The sequence below is a fragment of the Podarcis melisellensis genome (assembly GCF_964234715.1).
Source record: "Podarcis melisellensis genome assembly, chromosome: 8".
In the NCBI taxonomy this organism is placed as follows: domain Eukaryota; kingdom Metazoa; phylum Chordata; class Lepidosauria; order Squamata; family Lacertidae; genus Podarcis; species Podarcis melisellensis.
This window is the reverse complement of record NC_138540.1, coordinates 44,823,129-44,846,266: the sequence shown is the minus strand read 5'-3', so window position 1 is coordinate 44,846,266 and position 23,138 is coordinate 44,823,129. Positions and strand designations below refer to the sequence as shown.

Genomic DNA, 23,138 nt, shown 5'->3' with positions numbered 1-23,138 from the left:
TCCCAGTAGCATGTGTTTTATTTCTAAATTTAAAATATTTCTATTCCAACTTCTATTATACAGTCCAAGGCAGCTAACCCAGGGGCTATAAAATAGAAGAAAACCATCAACCAATGGTTGTCTATTATGGGAAATGGGATATTAGGCTAGTCTGCTCCAGCAAAATTTTATGTTCCTAAACTGAACACAAGACTACACCATCCATTTTTGAAGTTTCTAGGAAGCAAAAACAGGTTTATCAAACACTACATCATAGTGTGAGCGTGTGTGCCACAAGTTGTGCAGGCCCAATTAACATTTGATGACAAATTCAGAGATACACATTAATCTATGAATGCAGCATTCAATAAATGATTTGTCTTTGTAAAGCGCATGGAAATAGATGATTCAATAACTTTAATGTCATCCCAAGCAAGTTACTGTATATTTTTCTATGGAAATATGGAGTTTGCATGTTTACTTGCAGGCTACATCTCACACTTTACTGAGCTAGTGGGAACATTTGTGTACCCTTGTGCAAGAGAAAATTTTTACATGTACCCACTGTGAGATAAGACTGGCTGTCCACAGCACATCTTCTTTGCCATGTTAATAGCTATTCATGAAAAGTACTACCTAGAACCTCAGCCCTTGATAAGCCGATTTTCTATGTGCTGGAGCCCACTCTTTTTTAGAACAGATGTATGAAAAATGCACTTATCTTAATTGGTACAATCCAGAAAGTGTTGTTAGTAGTATAGCTCAGCTCTGATATTGGCCAACATCACCAATTTGTTACAAACATTTCTGAGAATGCATGAGAAGCACTTCAGCAACTGAGGAGAGCACTCTGGAAACGCCAAAGTCCGGTATAACAGCTGTGCTGTTTATTACTCCCCCTTCAGCTATATCCTGCCATTCCATAAAGCTTTTTCACTACTTCCCCACCCCTTTGTTCTTTGGCAATGCACAGCCTCCTCCAATCCCCATTGCGGGAAGCAATATTCCTCCTGCCATAGCAAACTGGGAGCCGGTGTGCCATCCCCCTGCCCCTTGAGGAGAGAGTCAGCAGGCCAAGTTTGGTTGAAAATAGGTCTTACATTTGATATTGTTAGGTCGACTATGCTTCAAAGAAAATGGAAGAGAAGAACTCAGAATCTTGTGCATGGATTCCAATTTGCAAGTACATTTTAAGCAACTTTTGTAGAAGTGTTGTGCATGGCCCATTAATACAATGCATGAAAAAGCCAAAGCTGTCATTAACTGTGTGCTATGTGATTAAAATGCATATGTAGTAAATAATAGTTATGATACATGGGAAAGCCCATTCTTCTTTAATGGGAAAATCTCCCCACTGAATGCAAACAGCTCAAAAAGGCAACATGTATTCACTCCCCCTTCACTTAAAAGTGATTATAAACTTCTTCCATCGTATTTTTCACACAACTTTTTGAGGTTCCAAAGAGGCAGAAAGCATGCACACAGGTTCATCATTATTATTTATTAGCTGTACAGCAGTATATTCTCCTTCCCAGAGTCCAAACCCCATTATGTATTTTTATAACATTTTATCTCATGTTGGTTTCCTAAAATAATGAAAAATATCACACAGTACAGCTAAGTACAAAAATGCATCAACCTAGAATCAGATAGCTAACCTGATAGCTCTCTTAAAAGCGATACATAGAAGAAAATTCTTTTTGAAATCAGCAAGACTGAGGCTCTATAAAAAGCTTACGTAGTTTTAACATGTGATGGTTCATATACAGGCATCATTTTGTATTTTCACATTATTCTTCTTTTTAATTAAAAACCCCAAATCTTTTAATTAATGACCTAGTATGATTTCTTGCCCTAGGTTTCAAGGGCTGGGAAGCCCTATACAAATTAACACCTTGGCTTTCAACACAGAATTCATAAACACAAAAAAGTGAGCAAAGAAAATTGAGTTGTGAAAACCTGAAACTCAAAAGGGAGTTTAAGTGACACGTTTCAAGACCAAGTCTATATATTTAGAAACGGAAATGGGGTGTGGAGTTCTATCATTACACTTGGCTAGCACTCTTCCACTAATTTGATAGGTTCCAATATTTAATTTGGGACCAATTCCTGCATAATTCATTTTTGTAAGAGTTTTAAAACAGGGGTGGGGAACTTGCAGTCCTCCAAATGCTGTCTGACTCCAACTCCCATCAGTGCCAGAGACAATGGTCAAAGATGAGGAGAACCGTAATCGAGCAACATCTAGAGGGCACCATGTTAGCTACCACTGGTTTAAAATAACAGGGTTCTCTTCTTTAAACTGCATTTCCCCCCACAAACCTCTTAATTAAATGGAAAAAAAGATTAAAATGTAAAAAAAAGTTATTTACAAGCTTGATCATTACAGAGATGCCCTGCAGAAAGCAAAGCATCTGGGAGGAAAGACACCAGCTGGAGCATGCCAAACCTACATTGCTGACGCAGAGCCAGTCAGTGGAAGGGTGGAGTTGGTGGGTGGGTGAGGGAGGGGGGAAAGCAAAAACTAAAATGCAATAAAAGTTTTACAACCCTCCTGAGTTCTGCATTTACATTTAAAAACCTCTATAGAGCAAAATGAGGCCAGAGGGCTTCAAGGAACGCGAAAGCAGATCCAGAGCAGTTAGTGTGGGCTCGAGTCCGGGCTTCCATGTTTTCCACATTACGTGCAAAGGCTGTCCATGGCCTGTCACTACAATGCAGTCCAGAGTTAACTGGATCCAGCGACCTGCAGGAGACCCCTGGGGACTCAAAAATATCCCCACGTTCCATGATCCGGTTATAGGCTAACATTAAACAGAGAGAGTTCTAGGCAAATCACTTTCTAACATCATTTGAAGTTTTGTTTCCCGAGTTGTTTGGTAAAATGGTCTAAAAATGATGCATTTCCCAAAGCCAAAAATAAGGTAAAAAGGAAAATAAAAATAAAAGGGATCGAGCCGCTTCAAAAGAGCCCAGGCCAGTTCAGTCAAGAGCACAAATCTTCCTCCATCACCGGTCCATCATGCTAAGAATCATCTCTGGGGTGAGGTCTCCATTGGGTGCTTCCACCGCAGCTGGCTGAGCTCCTGCTGTAGCTGCTACAGTCTCTGCTTCAGGCTCCTTCTTGACTTCCACTATAATGTTTTCAATTGCACCAGTGTTCTGGTCTTCCACCTGAATGATTGCTGTTGCTATCAAATAAGAACGGGGTAAAAGTCAGACTCTCTCTGGGGATACCACTTCACAGTATCTCAACACTAGGCACAATAACCATAGCTAAGGCTGTGTATATGCTGCGATTCTCTGGCAATGCACTGTGTGGCGGAGAATTGTACAAACTCATAGCTGGACAACAGTGACTAGCTAAGGCCTCTCTAATTTTAACAATTCCAAGAGTGATAGCAAAATTGGTCTCTGACCAATGTGGCTTCAAATTGGTATGTTTTTGATGGCTGCAGGGAGAGGAAAAATGTGTGTCAGACTGAGCATGAATATACAGCTGAGTCCTGCCCATGGAATGCCATCACAGGAAATGTACTCTGACATGTATTACTCACACATCTTTAAGTTGCATTTGGAGAGAAAGAATAATTTTTTTTAGGCTGACTGCCTAAGGTTATAAAAATTCAGTCATCATAGAAAGCTGACTTTTCTCAAATCAGGCCATTGGTCCTTCTGACCCAGTCAGATGGGGCAGGGTATTAAATTATTTAATTATTATTATTACACTTACTGGCAGGGGCTGTCTAGGGTTTTGGAGCGGGGATTGATTCCCCAGCCCTACTTGGAGATGTCAGCAACTGAACTGGGATCATCTGCATGCAAGGAATGTGCTGTTCACTGAGTTACAGTCTGTTTTCCTGCGGCTGCTTCTGAGAAGAGGTTTTCATTACCTCCTGAGATGGAATGTACGGCATCTTGGTTTCATAAATGTTTCTGTTCCAACCCCCGATTTCTGAAATTTCTAGAAATCTGAACAAGCGTTCAGCCATTAACAATACCAAGATGCTCATAAACATCCAATTCAGGGAGACTGACCAATTAGATTTGGCCATGCAAGTTCAATCTTAGTTGAGCAGAGTGTTAAGAACTAGCCAACCTGACCCTACATGTGCAAATGCTTCACCAAGAATCTAGTATTTGGTGCAAATTCCCAATACATTCGAGGACTCTGCCCCTCACAAGTTTCTAGACCTTTATGGTAGCAAATATTATTGAAAATATGTTAAGTGATGATATCCGATTTCCCACTGATTGCCAGTCATATTTGTCTCTATTATAATGCACCTTGCAAAAGCTTCCAACACCCCCCCCCAAAAAAACCACCTATGCACTATCTTCCTTTTTTCCCATGGCCCAGGACTTACGCTGGGGCTGTTTTGGTTGATTGGCTTTGCCTGGCGGCCTTCCTCTTCGCTTCTTAGCCGGTGGTGGTGCTGGAACCACAGGTTCCACTTCCGGTTCAGCCTCTATTTCAACCGCCGTCTCCTCTTCTTCTTCGTTATCATCCAATTCTGGCTCTGCATTTTCCTCTTCAATATTGAAAAAAAGAAAATTAAATCAGGGCATCTATCAATGAAAACAACAAAACGGGAACAGCTCATATGCTCCCCATAGGCAGTATTGCCATTTCAGGTTTTAATCAGGAATGAATGAAATGTAGAACTTTGAAGATGTCAGTACACCTCTCCAAAATGAAACGGGAGGGGAGGTTTTTTGACTGTACATGTGTGCTAGGGGTGGAGTGGAAGCAATAAGTTTCTTTTTATTAGCTATTCAGAATGCTCTTCAGTGGAATGAAGAAGCAGAATTTTGTTTTATTGTTGTTGTTTTAAAAAAACATATTGCAAATAAATAAATTGCCTCCTAAGGAATTTCATCATTATATATGGGAAAGTGAATTTCAAGGCGCTCTAATGACTTCCCTATTAACTTTATCCTGTCCTCCCCTTAAAATTTTCCAGATCTACTTCAAAAGATTCCTGGTGCCTTTTGTCCATGTGTCTTCTCACTTCCACTCACTGAGCTGTCCTGTGACCACTATGGGCAAGTGTACAGATGTGTACACACTTAGCATCTGGTTTGGGTCTTCTGTATATTTATCTTGCAAAGAAGTGCCTTCCCCACTGAACTGCATGTTAGAAATGACTCCCCTGCTTTGCACTTGGTGGCACCTTCCAGCATCCCCCACCTTGACTTGGAACAGAATGGCATTGCAAGGGGTTGGACTAGATGACACTTGGGTCCCTTCCAACTCTACAATTCTATGATCCTATATAGGCTGTACGTAAAACAAGTGATGAGCCAGCCCAAAGGGAGGGAAAAATATCACCTCTACTGCCCTTTCTTGGCAGCCTAACATTAACACACTCATTCACACCCAAGATATAGACCTGTTTTGGTGTGCCAGGTGGTAGGCAAAACAAATTTGGAAGCCAAAAGCTTGGATGTTGCCATTATTATTATTTATTACATGTTTATACCACCCTATACTCTATAGCTGCAAGAAAAATTGCAGCTAGTAGTGCTTAGGTAACCATTGGCAAGTTATTTTTTATGAGCGACATGCAAGGCTTGGTAACTATAGAGCTGAATGAGAATATAATGCAGAGACTTGAGCATATAAGCAAAGTGAGGCTGTCACAGCTGATTCAGAGATAAGCTTACAGTTCTTACCACTATCAGAGGAGTCCTCTTTCTTAGAGCGCATCTTTCTCTTTCGCCCACGTTTCCCCTTCTTGGGCTCCCCTCCATTTTCTCCTTCGACTCCATCAGGGCCTGTGCAGTTATCTGCATGTCTGGCCATGGTGTTCTGATTAGAAAAAGCCAGGTGAATGTTAAGACGTTGGCTGTATCAAATTAGAGCACTTGAATCCAAGCATGACACCCCCCCCCCCCCGATTTATCCCCCAAAAAGAAAAAACGAAAAAAATGATCTTATTTGCCAAAACTGGGGCTAAGCCCCAACATCAGAGGTAAGCTGTGATGACGAGCCAAATTTTAATTGGTACACTTTACTTCTCCCAATAATCCCACCCAAAGAGAACATACACACCAGCAATCATATGCTTGACATAGCTCCAAAGAGAGAACAGGAATCAGCAAGTGTATTTAGGTTTTGCAGCCCTTCCCATGAAAAGTTACCATTTTGAAAGCGATACACATCCAGCAAAATGCCATATGGGGCTGGCTTTTGTCAGATATCTGTTTGACCTCACCAAGGCAGTTAGCAATATAGCACATCGAGGAAGCTGGAAGATCTATTAGTACTCAACTTATTCTCTCAGGCACCAGTCTTACGCCCTGCTTCATGCAGCAACCTTGCCCCCAATCACTTACACGGCGTGTGAATGTTTTGCCACACTTGGAGCAAACGAAGGCAGCCGGAACAAAGTTTGGATCGTGGTAGCGTTTGAAGTGCATGTCAAGCAGCTGCTTCTGGCGGAAGGTCTTATCGCAATGGCTACAGGCATAAGGCTTTTCTCCAGTGTGGGTTCGCTTGTGCATAATCATGTGCCGTTCCTAGAAGGAACCAAGAACCAAGTCAGCAGGGGTGGAGTGGGGGATAACTCTAGGGCAGGAGTAGGCAACCTGGTGCCCTCCAAATGTTCTTGGACCACAACTCCCATCAGTTACAAACATGCTGATGTGAGTTGTAATTCAACATCTGGTGGGCACTGTGTCGGTCTACATTATCCCACTTTATTATTTTGCATCCTCCCCCACCTGATGTGTGTGCCTCACCCGACCAGGGTGAGAACCACATTCTTAAACATTTACATATTCTTCACCTGTCGACATGCATAGTCACACTGGTCACACTTGAAACGCTTCTCGTTCTTGTGAGATTTCTGATGCTGGATGAGTGCATACCGCTCATGGAATACAGCATCACAGTAACGACACTTCTTGCCCTGCTCAATGTAGGAATGCTGCTTCCGCAAATGGACACCTGGTAAAGAGAAACAGGCCACATAGAGTGATCTCCTTTTACTGCATAGCCTGTGGAATACATCAAGGTGCTCATGCTTACTCCCTAGAGATTATATTAATGTTCAGCTGAATGGGCAAATTCCTGCCCTAAGATATATTTTAGCCCACAGTGTCTAAGACTCCATCTCCTCTGTATTTGTTTTTCTGAATAGCATTGCTACTTTGTTCTGAGCCTTCAAGGTACGGAGGGATTAAAAATATAAATCTGTTATTGCACACATGGAATTTTAGAGTTTTGGAATCTGATATTTGCTAGGCTTATTATAGTCTAAGCTCCCACTTTAGCAAGTAGTTATGTGGCCCCCATAACCAAATAGAAAGAAAATCAGACCCACAAAGGCAATCAAGTAACTGCATTTATACACTGTATTACTTCTGAGGAGCAAAAAACAGCTTATTTTCAGGCAATCTCTCAACAAAGCAATTTTTGCAGGGCCAGACCTGCATAGCTTTAGCAGCCGTCAGCCTGTTCTAGACCAGTGTTTCCCAACCTTGTGCCTCCAGCTGTTTTTGGACTACAATTCCCATCATCCCTTGCCACTGGTCTTGCTAGTCAGGGATGATGGGAGTTGTAGTTCAAAAACAGCTGGAGGCACAAGGTTGGGAAACACTGCTCTAGACCATCAAACTAATATTAGTTGACCAACCAACTAGCCTTTCCTCTGAGAAGTATGATCACCACCACTTTTACTAGAATCTGGTACCTCAACTTCAAGCCTCATGGCACTCACCCAAGTCGCTCTTCCGTGCAATAACAGTGTCACAGTGAGGGCAATGAAACTTGGCCACATTCTCTGTGTGCTTCTGCAGGATGTGCATCTTCATAGTCCCACTCTGGGTGAAGCGAGCGTGGCAAATGTAACACTCGTAGGGCTTCTCACCTTTCAGAAGAGAGGAGCAGTTAGCAAGAGAGGCTCATTTGCAGGCAGTAAACTATCAAAGGACCTGAGGGGTGGGCTTGGAGACACAGCATCCCCTCAATCAAAGTCAAATTATGGGGCAAAGAATGCAAAGAAGAGAGATCTCTCAAATGTTGCATGGCAGATACAATGATATGTGGTTGAGTGCCAATATTTCCTTCTCTCCCAATTACAAAATATCCATCGCTCCTTGAAGCTGCTGTCAGGGAACTTCAAGTTTAGTGTTCAGTTAGAGGTTATTACACTTCCCTAACAGTTTGCAAAAAAGCAAGTACTGTACAAATTTTTTAAAAAGTCTGTAAGGAATCTCACTTCTTGAAATGCTGATCCAAGCAGTGACAATGGTCATAACAGCCTTTAAGAAAAGCCACTAGAATATTAAGTCAGACACCCCCTGCCCCATCCCACTGTTTCTGAGATTATGTAGAAATTGCACACAGGTTTTACATGCCAAAGGAGCAGCGTGCACAGAACTTCCAGTGTGTGCTGGCCTCTGTGCCACCTCTGCAAAATATGTACCAGAATGGGTCCTCATGTGCCTCTTCAGTTTGTAAGTGTCCCTGCTGGCGTAGCTGCACAAGCTGCACTGGAATGGCCGCTCTCCAGTGTGAGAGCGAATGTGGCGTTTCAACTTGCTCACCTGTAAGTTAAGAATACCAAGATGGGATTTGTACCATAAGAAGAAAGGGCTTTGCATTCACTGTCTCTTCACAAAAGAATCAGTGCTATTTTTACCTTTTGCATTTCTTGAATTGTAAGATGAGACATACAGAAAACAGAATGGCTATGGGGCTAAAAGCTTTCTGGGAGCCAAACACTTGCTTATGGCCTGCCAATGTCATTTTTGATATTTCCACTCTGGGCAACAGACCTCCCCTACTAAACCAGAAACTGCATTTTTTTGGGAGGGGTAGTTCCTGGGGCACCTGGCTATACATGTTTTTCCATTTACATGTGGACGCCCATAACAGAACTCTTGCATAAGATGCAAGTTACCTATTTAGGCACACTAAATATGTGGTCAAGAAACAAACAATATGACACAGGCTTTGTTAACTCCATATCCATTAAAGAAACCCAAAACCTCAAATGGGGGGGGGGCATGGAGACAGGATAATACTGGTAGTTAAGTGGGTATGGCCTACCTACAACTAGAAAACTGGATTCAAAACGTACCTCCACGCTGGCATAGTCACACATGGAACACTTGAATGGCTTCTCGTGGGTGTGTTTGTAGCGGCGATGCCGAACTAACTCGCCACTTGTCACAAAGGCCATGTCACAGTCAGGGCACTTGTGAGGACGAGTACCTGAGAGATCCCAGAGACAAATATATATATAAATATATATTAAAAAGGCTAAACAGATATTGGCTTCATCTGTAGGGAATAGGTTTGCCTTCTTAATTTAAAGGTGCATCAAAAATGGGCAAGAAAATCTCTATTTAAAAAGACTGATATTATTATTAAGTACACTGTTGCTATCATGCTAAGGGTCCGAATGCTTGAAAAAGCTAAGTATGGTACATGTGGTTAAGTAAGACTTATTTTCTATAGCATCCCAACTAGAAAAAAACCCAAGCCCTACCACTCAATGACATGGTAAGGAATGTGACTGTTCCACAGAGAAGCAATTGATGCAAGGCATTTTTATTTCAATTATGCTTCTGCTTTATTGGAAGTTATGTTTTGGACTTTGTGGGGTGATCAAAATTATGCAGATTGGTGTAACAGTAATGAAGCCAGTAATTCTCTGTGTTTCAAAAGGAAGTTTCCAGCCCTCATGGGCAAAAAAAGGAAACTTCACAGTAGGACAAGGACTGGTTGGGACATCTGAAATGCTGAGGTGTCCAGATTAAAAAAGAATCCAGTCTGTCGCTTCAGTGTCAAATTCTTCCGCCATTCCTATGAGCCTCAACCTCTCTTCTGCAACCCCAAGCCTAGTGTTTAGTTAAGACACATTAGGATTCACTATAAAAATCCATTCAGGTCTTTTTGCATATACTGGTATGAGTTCTGGCTAACAAAGTTCTACTCAGAGTATACCAAATGAAATTAAAGGATGTAATTCAGTCACATCTTTTAATTTCAATGGGTATTCTCCAAGCAGAACTAACATTAAATACAGCCCTGTTTGCTTATTCAGTAGATTTAATCATGACACTTGCCTCTCATATCACAGAATCTAAAATTACTGGTAGACCAATATTAGAACAAGGATGGCTTGAGTCTGTAGCTCCCACAAACCAAGAGGCAGGTGCCAGAAAAAATGCTTATGGGTTGGCAGCATCACCTACACCACAGATGGGAAACTTGCCTGAAGCAGTCCCATTCTTCCATCACATTAGAAACATTCTTCCTTGTTTTTCTTGGCTTTTTAGTCTTTCCCCTCTTTTTATATGCAGTGTCAGAAAAGCTGGAAGGGGCAGCATTTTATCTGATAAATATAAAACTTTAAAAAAACATTTTTCCTGGTCGTATGGCTCGGTGAAAGCCTGAGAACAAATTGCTAGGTTTCTGGCATCTGCAGTGTGTGTTTTTGCTTGTTTGTTTGTTTGTTTGTATAGTCAGAAAAGAATTGCTTTCATTAGATTTTTAAAACATTGGATATATTGGCCTGTTGTACTTAAAAATAATAATTCATGCATCATCCTTTTACACCCAACAGCACTCACTCCTGAATAGACTTGCCTAAGTTTAGGGACTCTAGCATGAGGCAGTCACTGTGAAAATTCAAGCACGGTACCGTAATTCTCATTCTGGATCAATTAATCCAGAACCCTTGTGTCTGACTCCATCCATCACTGGCATGCAGCCTCCGATACACTAACCCTGAGGGAATGTGGCCCCCAAAAGAAACAGAGGTCACCCTTTCCCTTTTAAGTACCTGTGTGAGTGTTGAGGTGATTTCTCAGCAATGTGACTGTCCGGAAAGCTCTGCCACAAAGATGGCACTTGTGCGGCCTCTCATCTGTGTGGCTTTTCATGTGACGGTCCAGGTTTGAACGGCGTGGGCAAGTGTAACTACACAGTTCACACTGGAATGTCTTCTTCACTCCTGTCCAGAAAGCAAGGCTCTTTAGCAGTTTTAAAATAGCAACCCTTCTATATGCATAAATGACCTGGAGCACCACAGAGGCAAATCCAGTTCAAAGTCCCCACTTTGAGGCGGAATCCTCCTCAAGTTTTTCTTCCACCCCACTTCCAATTTCAAGGCACCTATCCAAAGGGGACAAAGTATACCACATCAGGTTAAATCAGGGGATAGCATTAATAAAACCAATAGAAGTAGATCAAACAAATTAATTAAGGAGGCAACTCCTGATCTGAGGTAACACTGATCTGAGGGAAAACTAGATAATTCACATCCTGAAATCCACCCATCACCCCTGTATTTAAATCTTCATGGGAGGAAACACCAGATTATTTTAAAAAAGTGGGAACAAAAACCCTTTCTTGATCTCAACAGTCCACAATGAGGTATCAAAGACAGTCAAGTCTCCTATCAAAACATATCTGGGTTTCAAGGCTGGCAAGGCTCTTTGCTCTAAGATGATGATGTATTCAGGAAGAGAGCAGTAATTCCTATCCAGAATAGATACTGAAGATGCCCCCCTCCTGCTCCCCAAATCCAATGTCCCATGTACCTTTCTTTTTAATTTTTGTTGGCTTGGGGGGCTTCATGTTGCCCACCACCTTCTCCGCATTGACCTCTGACAACAAGCCCTCCTGTTGCTCCTCTTCAAAGTCGTATACAGACACGTCCACATCTTTTCCCTCCTCAGTATAACGAAGTTTGCTTTTTTTGGTTTTCTTTGTCTTTTTGGCTGGGGGCTGATAGTCTGGGTCTTTCTGCCAATTAGGATCCTCCTGGGGCTGAAGTTCACCTTGCTCCAGCGTCTCCACCTCACCATTTGCACCAACTTTTACCACCTGGAAGCCTTCCGGCAAAGGGAGGGTGTGGCAGATCATAGGCTCCCCTTCCTGGAGGCCTCCTTTGGAGACCTCATTTTCGTAGGCCCCCTGAAGTTCTTCCACAGAAGTGGTAGCAACAGGTACAGACACTGGGACAGGCACCTGGACAAGTTGGAGCTCGCCCAGGTTTATAGGCTGCTCTTCCATATTCACAACTTGTAGGGTTATTATTTGCGTGTCGTCCACAGTAGCCTCAGCTTCCTGTTGCACAGTGCCTTCCATGACCTCCGTCTTCATCTGAAGCAGCGTTGGATCAAGCTGCTCCATCATGACCATCTGGACACCAGCATTGACTTCCTGTACCACTTCAGCCCCATCTGCCTGGTTGGGTGGCATTGGGCAAGCATCCTCCTCCTGCCCACCTTCCCGGCGCCTTTGATAGGTTTTCCTTTCTTTGCCTTTAATGAAAGTTTCAGACTCTTCGCCAATAGCTTCAACTGCCTCCCCTTCCATGTCACCTTCCTGCTGGAAAACAGAGGGAGAGATAAAAGCTACACTTAGGCAGTTGTTTCAGCAGCTTGCAAGAAATGGGGGGACAGAGTCTCACACCTTAAGAAATCTGATCAGACATGAATGACACATTGCATTTGCTGAAAAAAGAAATGCTCAGAACAAAGACCCCTGCTCACAAATATTATGGATACAACACCTTACACACTCTTGATATAGGTCTGTAATGTGAAAAAAGAGAAAGAATTGTAATTCTAACTCAGGATTTGGGGGACAAGATCAGGCTACAAGGATACATGCATTTTACACTTCTTTCTTCCTCCTGCATCCCATGAGTCAGATAGTTTTTTTGGGCTAATGCAAAGCTGCTTCTGAATTTTTTGTCCCTCCCAAAAAGTGTCAAAAAGATTGAGAGTCTCTGGGGATACCATGAAACCCCTCCACCATTACTTTCAGCAGTAGCCATTAGTCAAAAGTGAAAGGAAAAGTTGCTCTGGCTGCTCCTGGAAATAAATGGTCTAGGTGTGATGTGATGTACCAAAATGGCACAGGCGAGGCAGCAACCCCCAAATAAGATGTCAGAAAAGCACAACCTCCAAATACTTTGTTTTGGATCAGCCAGCTTTTGCAACCATACCCTTCTTTACTGTGCTTATGTTGCTTTTCCCCAAGCAGGAAAAATCAACTAAGTGGAAGGGAAACTGGAACATGTTCAGAATGTTGCATGGATACACACCTAAAACTGAGTGCCTGGTACACTGCCAATACAAAGTAAATGGCTGCTGTGGAAGTGTCAATAGTTCACAGGAAGAGAACAGCAAAAAGGCTGACAACGTGGGCCAAAACAAAGAAGAGCCCACACAAATGCGGGTGGTTCAGTGCCACAGCAAAAGCAAACAGAAGACAGTTGACATGTGGGGAAAGGCCCATCTGAGATCTGTTAAAATTAAAACAGTATTTTAAAATCTTAGCTTATTCTAACCCCAGAGGGTTGGAGTACCTAAGAACATTAAATGTTCTTTCTTTAAAAAAAGAGCGAAAGAAAAGTGTTTAGAGTTATTTTTAATAAGACTACAGTAATCCTGCAAATAAATCTATGTAGAGCATTCACTCATCTACCCACACTAGCAATTTGTTGCATAATGATAACATTAAAATTAAAGGAATGAACCAACCTCTTCCATTAAAAAAGCACAACTCTGGTGGTGCCATGAAAAAATCCCAGAGTTGAGCACTTAAAATTAATCCAGATGCAGACTTTAGGGATTAAATTACACCCGTGTACTTTTTGTTACAGAATTAACACAGGATTGTCCTTCTGGGACATTTTTGTCTGCATGGTAGTACACAATGCTCCCCAAGTTCAACGTGTCACCAGCGTGTTTTCTTTCTCTATACAAAAGGTGTACAGAAAGTACCTGGGACACCCACAAATTGTACTGATTTGCTAATGGGGTGCTTTATTGTCCCACTGGTAGTACAGTAATGTATTGGGATGGAAATGTTGCATTTTTTTTTCAAACCAAATGATCCAGGGAAGCCAACTTCTAGCAACACTTTGTTTCATTTTAGGCCATTCCAGTTCCCCACAATATATTGGAATGTAGCTTGGAATTGAAAACCACACCTAAAACACTTATTATTGCTACTACATTTCTATCCCTCCATGGAGCTCAAGGTTGTATTTAAGACTCTTCTCTCCATTTTATCCTCACCACAAGCCTGCACAGCAGGTGAGGCTAAAAAAAACCTGTTGATTAGCTCCGAGATAAAACTACATTCACTGAAAGGCAAGTAAGTATCTTATGGAAGCAGAGTAAAAACTTGCTATTTTCAACCATTATTTGGTAGGGTGTGTTGAAGAAAAAGGGATTATGGCTTAACTTCTGTTTTGCTTTAAATATGTTAACTTGCTTAGGTGTTTAGCTCACATGCAAGACACCACTATCCGGTACAGGATTACATTAGGCCCTGGGATCTATTCCATCTCTTTGAAAGTAACAAAAGTGAGGTTGATATAGAATGAGGATTGTCCTGATGAGTATACAAGGTATAAGGAATGTGTTCTACCTTCTTCACACTTAACCTTTGGAAAACACTGCTCTTGTCCATGCACTTCACATTTCCTCCAACATAATAGATACTTTTAGAGACCCATGTGATTGTTGATACTGCAGCAGCACCCAACATTTTGCAAAAATAATGATTCCAGTGTCAGTATAACTAAGAAACAGAAAATTGACAAAGCAATGCAAAACAAATTGACATGCAATGAGTCCCACTGGTTTTAAGTTAGTTTCCTGTTTTCTGCCAGCAGCTGTCTGAGTATCTCAGTATTACATCCGCCTGCATGACAGTTAACAGTGAGATTCAACGCATGCGCTTAATAAGCTCTCCTGTCTCCCTGCCCAGAAGCTGACCACATGATTTGCAGTGTGGGTGGGTTGCTTTGCTTGTCAACACTGAGACAGCCTCACATCTCTTGCCTAAGCTTCCCCACAAAATAAATAATTCCATATCCTAGCAGGCCAGCTAATGTGTCTGCATAGGAGGAAAGAGGGAGGAAATCCAGAAATCAAAGGATCAGAAAAAAGAGAATATTTGGTTAGCTTGATGCTCTAAAGGTCACCTCTATAGGACTAAGTTTTGAGAGAACCCAATGACTCACTTTCTGGTCAACTACATCAGGGCTGTTGTGCGCGCGCGCACCCCCCTTAAAACAAAAGGAATAGCAGCATTGATGGAAAGGCCACAACATACCGTTCTTCAATAAGCACCACAGCATTTAGTTTGAGCATCAGTAAGTGGAAGCATGTGCAATTTGAGCTTCTACAGTTGTGAGGCCTTATAGGGGAACCAGCCCACTTAGAATTTGCAAAAAGGCATATTGCCACTTTAATGTAGTAATTACATTTATGAACCATAAAATAGCTTTTACCCTTTTTATCCAAAATTAGTGAATTATTATGCATCTTTCTAAATGTTCTTCCTTTCCTTACCCTCCGACTTGTCTGTCTTAATAATTTTTGCATAGCACTTAGCACAATTTTAAGCACTTAAAGAAAAGATGCCATCAACTGTTTTGGAGACATTCTGAAACATTTTTCTGTTTTTAAAACCATGGCAGAAGAGAAAAGTCTGAATGCCTGCAGTGCATGCTGTCAGTTTTTAATTTGAGTTCATTTGGAGTGGCTCACTCTGCGCACCTGCAGCAGAAGCCCATGTTTCCAGCCTTGGCCATTGCAGAACACACCTACTCAAGTTCTGCTCTGGATCTCCGATTAACTTAGCAAGTTGCTAAGAATAACCTGTAAAATTTAGATGTCTTTTACAACACGAGAAGTTGGGTTGGAAAACTGAGCCAATTAACAGGTTAGATTAATTGATATAAAACTATTTGAATAACTAAACTGGCACTTCCTATTTTTAAAAGTCTGCATATTCTCTCCCCCCCCCCCCCGATTGCTGTTTTTAAAGCACTTATATACTGCTTTCAGGTTGGTTGGTTGGTTTTTAAAGCAATAGTGGTATATAAATTTTATGAAAAACATTATTATAAATTATAAAATAACAGGTAACAAGAAGCACTATCTTGAAATAATATTAATATTTCAAGTAGCCCACCTGCCACTCTGGGCGGCTTCCAACAAAATAAAGGAACACATTAAAAGCTTCCTGAAACAGGGCTGCCTTCAGATGCATGAAATATGAGGGACTGGCTCTACTAAAATATGCCTGCAAAAATATAGGGCATGATATTTTGAAAAGTGTAGCATTTTTCTTCAGAGCTATTGTTCTTACTAGCATACAGATGTTAAAAAACCACACACACCATTTATTTAAGGAACTTGACAGCTTCAATTAAAAAAAAACCCTCAATGGGACAGTTGCATCACGGTGGGAGGAGTTCAAACAAGGCTCTGGATCCACAGAATACACTCAAGTTCCTGATGCTACACAATGGTCCAGAAAGCTAAGACAGTACCACCTTTTAGAGGAAGCAATTTAATCAAAATGCAATTGCGATCACTCCTATCTGTTGACTACAACATAACTGGCATCCAAATCTGCCTCAGCCTGTATTTTCCTTAACATCGTAAAGAAAGAAAATGCTACTTGCTTACTGGTAGTTTCTATGCCTGAGCAGCCATGTTCAAGGGAAAGTTTTGTATGTTACCCTGCTGTTTTAAAATTATGCTATCATGCATGACATTAATTGGTTAACCTAAAGGTTCACAACAAACATGTTTTTCCTCCACTACTTGTAGATTATTATAAACAAGCAAACAAAGAGGCAGACAGTACTGTATGAGACTTTACTAACAACTATAACAACAAAGGGAATGTTAGATAGAGCATATTATTACAAAATCCGTTCCCTAAATACAAAAAAACCCACACAAATAAAACTCAGGTTATAGTTACCCCAAAAATGTTCATACTGTTTTTTACTAAAAGCAGCACCCTCTGTCTTGAGCTAAATTTCCAACATTTATTTCCAAGTAGCTAGTATTAAAAAGGGAAATATTCCGCATCAATGGAAGATACTTCTCCAAAAAGTTCTTTTACCTTTTTAAAAGATTCAACTTGAAGACAATGATTCACTATTGTACAATAGCCACCTAGGTGGTTTTAAGTAAAGTTAGCCAAATTCATGGAAACATCTATCATGAAAGATAAGTCAAATCATCTTATTCAGGGGCAGTATATCTCTAAACACCAATTGCTACAGGGGAGAGCTGTTGCCTTTAATCCTGTTTTCAGGCTTCAATTTTAGTTGAAAACTTTTGTAAATAAGATGCTGGACTAGATAGACAATTAGTTGGATCCAGGAAGGCTTACAAGTTAAGCATCGCAAAGGTGAATAAGGCATTTTTTGACCTTTGATAGGTTAAATGCTGATTTTAAGGATTCTGCCAAGGCTATTTTAGTAATGCTTACGAGTAACTCATTTCACTCCAGAGACAGCTTCAGAAAAACCTGGGAGTCAGTTACTCAAACCCAAGAATTGAGTACCTAGAACATCTGTTCTCTTGGCTTTTGAAGTGTACAATAATCTTTAAAAGGGCAGTAAATTTAGTTCACCAGGAAAAACAGTGCCTAACTAATAGCAGACATGCCCACTGAAGCTTACAAGATTCTCAACTACGGTAATTAAGAATTTATACATATTTTTTCTTAGTCACATGCTGCAGATATATTCAGAATTTCAGTCAATTTAGATCTGTGTCATATATCTTCATGTTATTCCACAGCTGTACATATGAACTCTCTCTGGTTTTCAATGATAAATGTATGAACATTTATGATCCTTACTCACACTAAGTTGGTGAGAACCTGTCATTTTGACACAGCCATGAGAAGACTAAGTGTTAAAAGAGGTTACTCTCACTTGTGCAAAGTTGTTGTTGTCTTAATGTAATATTCCAGTAAGTGACCAAGATCCCAAGCTTGTATGAAAGCTTTAAAATAAAGTATGCAAATGTGTGAGCTTTCAGTTGATGTTTAAGTCATTTTACACACATGTAAGAACTCAACATACCGTAGACCAGAGTTGGAAAATTTATGAGTATCCAGCATGTATATTTCCCCCACTAGCCCTTGTTTAGCTTAGCTTGCAGTAAATTGTGCCCCAAAGTCTTATTCCAACTGATCAGGAATGTCAGAGAGCTCCTCTTCCATAAAAACCCTGCCCTAGAAGCTTTCACTAATGTAGTTTCTTTGCTTCTGAAGAAGCAAGGAGTACTGGAGTGCTTTCAAATAGCAGCTCTACCCAGCTATGCCTCCTCCGATCCCACATCCCCTCCTCCTCTATTTTAAAGAGTGTTTTGAAAAGGATCTTGCAGTAGCAGTCAACCATGGCCAAAGGCAAAACCAGTGTTTCTCTCTCACGATTTTTCTGTCAAGAGCTGGAGAATACATCAGGTGTCATTAGGAGCAACCCTTTTGATATGAATGCTCCTTCTTGACACTGGGGAATCAACAAGGTATCAAGGTGACCCACCATTGGGATTAATCAGAGAATATGCAGAAAAAAAGATATTTTCCAACACTAGCTTATGAATCCATCTTCTGGGTTAAGTGGAGGGTGAGAGAGGGAAAAGATCTCAACCCCTCAACACTTGCCTCTTCTAAACTGGACACTTCTGGCTAACGCCTTGTTTCACTTTCTAGCCAATGCAAAAAGATCCCTTTGGCTTCAGTGTGAAAGATTGTCTGCTTACAAGAAACCAACACAAAGATTTATGAACTCTGAACAAAATTGTTACGTTCCAGGGAGCTTGAAAGCAACTGGAGGTTGCCCCAGACTCAATGACAGAGTACACACAGAGACACACATACATACAATAGGTATGGGGAACCTCTGGCCCTCCGGATGTTGCTGGACTACAACTTCCATCAGCCCCAACAAGCATGGCCAATGGTCAGGCATGAAAAAAATTGTAGTCCATAAACGTCACACCTTCCTTACCTAGCTTTCCCCCAGGAGCTCAGAAGCTGCAGATATGAATAAAAGCATAAAATGCTGTGCATGAGATGCTATTTAAGCCATTTGACAGCAAGCAATGGAGAAGGTCTATTTGGATAACACAGAGATAAATTTCCTCTTTCTTGTTAAGTAAGTTTCCAAGACTGTACCCAGAGGGAAAGCTATTCCACTGCAGTGAGATTCAAAAAGGTTCCCTTGTTTATGTGGAACCATTTTCACTGAAGTATTCATACCTCAATTGTAGAGCAATTGCTTTGCATGTACAATATAAAGATTTAGGCCCAATCTTTGTCATCTCTAGTTAAGAGGAATCAGGTGGCAAGTGATGAGACAGACCTCTGCCTGAGACCCTGAAGAACTGCTGCCAATCTGAGAAGACAATACTAGGCTAATCTGACTTTATATAAGGCAACTTTCCATGTTCTTAACAACAAAGTCTATGCATGTCAGTTGAGAACTAAGTTCCACTGAGTTCAAAGCAGTTAACCCCCAGCTAAGTGGTTATAGGATTAAATCAACAGTACTTGAAATTTATTTTACAAAGGTGGAGCAAACTCTAAAAATCCTGAGTTCTATACTACATGTTACAAAGACCACCACATTTTGTAATTACAGCTATGCTAATAAAATAGGCTGATTGAAGCTACTCCAGGGTTCTTATTTTACATATTTATCTGTGTCCAATATCACCTCTGAATGTACAAACTAGAAGTTGCTTATATGTAATGGCACAGTAGGGAAAATGAAATTTACAAAAATAAATGAATTCTACCAGGTACAAGAATTCACATTAAAAGTGAACTTAAGTTTTGAAAATAAAGTCAGGTTCCCTAGCTATGAAGCAGATTCCCAAACTGCTGCCCATTGGCACAACCATTCAGAATACAGTGGTACCTCGGGTTAGGAACGTAATCCGTTCTGGAGGTCTGTTCTTAACCTAAAACTGTTCTTAACCTGAAGCACCACTTTAGCTAATGGGGCCTCCTGCTGTGCATGATTTCTGTTCTCATTCTGAAGCAAAGTTCTTAACCCGGGGTACTATTTCTTGGTTAGCGGAGTCTGAAGCATATGTAACCTGAAGCGTATGTAACCCGAGGTACCACTGTATTTCATAAAACACACCAAGTTTTGACGGAAGTAGCAAGGGTACATTTAATCCTTAGCAGTACTGCCGAGAATTCAACAACTGCAACATTAGAATCAATTTATACATTCAGATCTAAAACCAAGGTGAATGCCTCAATATGCCAGGAGATTTCTGGAAGTTTTACAGATATATGAGAGTTCAACACAGGTGGAGATAAAAAGATAAGTAGAAGCAGTGTAGATGGAGGTGGAGCATAACACCAGGCAAGTCTGAACTACAGCTCAGAAGACCAGGCTATTAGAGGAAGAATGTATCTGATACTGGGGGAAATTTGCTAAGATTTAATAATAAGAACATAAGAAGATGCTGCTGGATCAGGCCAATGGCTCATCTAGTCCACCATCCTGTTCTCACAATGACTAACCAGATTCCTGTGGGGAACTTGCAAGTAGGACATGAGTGCAACAGCTCTTTGCCTACCTGTAATTCCCAGGAACTGGTATACTACCTCTGACGGTGGAGGTACAACATAGCAATTATGGCTAGTAGTTGATGATGATAGTCTTGACCTCCATGTATTTGTTTAATCCTTTTTTAAAGCCAACCAAGTTGGTGGCCATCACTTCCTCATATGGGAGACAGCTCCATAGTTTAACTGTGTGCTATGTGAATAAGTACTTTCTTTTATTTGTTCTGGAATCCCCAATGAAATAAATGGAACTACAGTGCACTGTTACATAGGCATGTCTTTCAGATGTCAGCGCAGCCTAGTCCCAACAGGTTAACTTTTGCTCAATAGAGTCTACTGCCGCCAGTATCAGCCAACTCTAACACCATCAGATTAGCATGAATATGTAAGAGTAGCCTTGATTAAGTTACTCCCCGCCTCTCAAATTCATTTGTTCCCTTGCACCACTTTGTTCAGTACACTACTTGCCCAAAGCCTGCAAAAGAGTAAGTTAAGGAGCACACAAGGCCCACCTGTTTTCATGGTAGGAAAGTTTGAAAATAAAATAAGAAACAGAATGTAACCCATAAAACAGCTTACTGTGGTTATTTAGAGATGACTCATTTGCACTAGAAAGTGACAGACGAATGACAAATGAGCAAGACTTTAGAACTGTGTTTTAAAATATATGTGGGTGAGGGATACTAGTTTGGAATACACTTTTAGGTTTAAATGACTACTCAGACAATCACTACAAACCTGGGAGCCGAAAAGAATTTTTTGGGGGAAATCAAGCAGAATTCTAACTATTACAGCAAAACAGCAATGATGTCCATTGACAACATAGAAGCATTAGCTACATCAAGATGCTGCACCAACTATGGGCTAGCATAATATAATTATAGTAGCATGGGTCTATTATTTCACTTAAATCTCCCCTCATGGACCACCTCATTCTGTAAAGAACATGTAACTGTAAATAAATGGTCAGAATCAAAGCTGGTTAGCTATGACCAATACCCCTCCTCTCCCCATTTTAGAAGGCAGTTCACTAGTGTGATGCAATTATGACTTATCCGTCAAGATTACCCAGGATGGCTTGGGCAACTTGCTATCACTCACCCTAACCTACTTTGGAGAAATCTAACAGGCCCACTAATTTCACACTAACAACCTCAAGCATGTTCTCAACTGCTCAGATTAAATTGACAGCATATATTCAGAGCAATATATTTTAAAACAAGGCATATAAAGTAATATGCAAATTTCTGGTATATTCCCCTTGTGAAAGAGTTCTTTTCTTAAAATAAAACCGCAGGAGAACCTTCAGGAAGCTATAGAGTCAAAGTAGTATGTAATAGACTTCTCTGCTTCAGGGCTGGGAGATCCTCCTCCCCCAAACCTTCTTGGATTATACATGAGGATGTATAAAGGAAGATCTCTACAACCTCCGGAATTGCGTGGCCCAATTTTCTGGCAATTTTAGAGGGCTTTCCCTTAAAGTATTACTTTTTTCCCCCTTTAAGAATAGTATCTGCACAAAGATAATCAGGACTAGGTGGTAGCGTCGAGGCCAAAGTCATGACTCGGGGTATGTATGAGATCGTGAAGTCTCTCCCCCCCCCCTTTCCTTGACACCATCATAACTTTACGAAAGGGTCTTCCCCGGTAAAGGTGAAAAGGGGAGCCCCGCGTGAGCTCCTTCCCGGTTCCAGGCCGGGCGGGCGAGCTCGGGCGTCCCCGCCTGGCGCTCTCCCGCGCTGCATGGCGCTGCAGCTCAGCCTGCCTTGCAAGAGGGAGCTCGAGTCCCGATCTTGAGCTCGCAGCGCCTCTCACTCCGCAGCGCGCACAGCGAGGCGGCGGCCGGCGGGAGCAGGCGGGCAGGGACGGGCAGCGCGGACACGCAGGACCATCGGGGGAAAAGGACGCGGACGGAGCAGGCCGGGGACGGTCAGCTGGGACGGGACGAGGACGTCCGGGCATGGGGAGGAGGGAGAGAAAAGCAGAAGCGGAGACGGGCGGGAATCGACGCGGGGCGGAGGCGACCGGGCGGAACGAGAAGCGAGCCAGAAGAGGCGGGAGGTGGCAGGATTAGGCCGCAGGTTTATGGGGGCGGCTCGGGAGGAGCTGGGAAACGGGGGGGGGGGAGGAAACCCAATCGACTCGGCCAGGATCAAGGCGGGCGGGTGGGTGTTTTGAACAGAGGTTTTTTGCGGGGACAGGAACGCCCGGGGTTAGTCGTTTCCATAATGGCGGACGAGTTAAATAAAACCCGAGTCACTCCAGCAGGCCGTGGTTGGCGGCGGCGGAGAGGGTGAGGCGGCGGCGGGTTGGGCAAGGCCGAGCTAAGCAGCCGCGCCTCTGTCTATTTATCCAGGCCCGGCCTGGTTCCGGCAGAGGCGCTGCTCTGGGAGGCCGATGGGCGGCAGTACCAGGCCGGCATCAGGGCGATGGGGACGGTAGAGGGAGACAAAGCCCCGCTCCCCATCGGCGGCGCCGCGGCGGGTCCCAGCCCGAGCCCCATCGTGACACCTAGAGGCCGGAGAAAGCGACTGCAAACCCCCCGCGCTGCTTACCTGTCCCGGAGGCGCCTCCGGGCCGCCCCTGCTGCCCCGGGCCCCGCCCCGCTCGGGCCCTGCGGAGCTCCTACTGCCGCTGCCCCGCCGCTAGCGGCCGCCGCCAGCGCCCAGCACCAGCTCGCGGTTTAATCGTTCCACAGTCGCCTCGGACACAAAATGGCGGCCGAGACGAACAGTGCGCCTGCGCCAGCCCGGCAGCCGCGGCCGCCGAAGCCGAG

The 23,138-nt window shown here is 42.4% G+C and overlaps 1 protein-coding gene across 2 annotated transcripts; it reads right to left on the bottom strand.

The window, feature by feature from the left end:
• Nucleotides 1-1,465: 1,465 nt before the first annotated feature.
• On the bottom strand, nucleotides 1,466-23,047 carry CTCF (CCCTC-binding factor). 2 transcript variants are annotated; one of them, XM_081920310.1, is made up of 11 exons: nucleotides 22,918-23,047; nucleotides 11,539-12,328; nucleotides 10,779-10,949; nucleotides 9,069-9,202; nucleotides 8,412-8,532; nucleotides 7,704-7,853; nucleotides 6,771-6,931; nucleotides 6,319-6,501; nucleotides 5,656-5,791; nucleotides 4,347-4,511; nucleotides 1,466-3,170 (listed from the first exon to the last, which is right to left on the bottom strand). In XM_081920310.1, exons 2-11 carry the CDS (start codon nucleotides 12,317-12,319, stop codon nucleotides 2,989-2,991), a joined length of 2,184 nt encoding a protein of 727 aa, XP_081776436.1. In that variant the 5' UTR covers nucleotides 12,320-12,328; nucleotides 22,918-23,047; the 3' UTR covers nucleotides 1,466-2,988. The 2 variants fall into 2 exon arrangements, with proteins under 2 accessions (XP_081776436.1, XP_081776435.1); XM_081920309.1 differs by having other exon boundaries at nucleotides 11,539-12,331; nucleotides 22,918-23,043.
• Between the last annotated feature and the right edge of the window lie 91 nt (nucleotides 23,048-23,138).

What these genes read in the sequence shown, in the direction of transcription:
- CTCF (XM_081920310.1), bottom strand. Translation starts at nt 12,319, where the DNA reads ATGGAAGGGGAGGCAGTTGAAGCTATTGGCGAAGAGTCTGAAACTTTC. An exon ending in AGAGGACTCCTCTGATAGTG is followed by an intron (nt 4,512 to 5,655) that starts GTAAGAACTGTA and finishes TCAATATTGAAG; the next exon opens with AGGAAAATGCAGAGCCAGAA. An exon ending in TCAACCAAAACAGCCCCAGC is followed by an intron (nt 3,171 to 4,346) that starts GTAAGTCCTGGG and finishes CTTATTTGATAG; the next exon opens with CAACAGCAATCATTCAGGTG.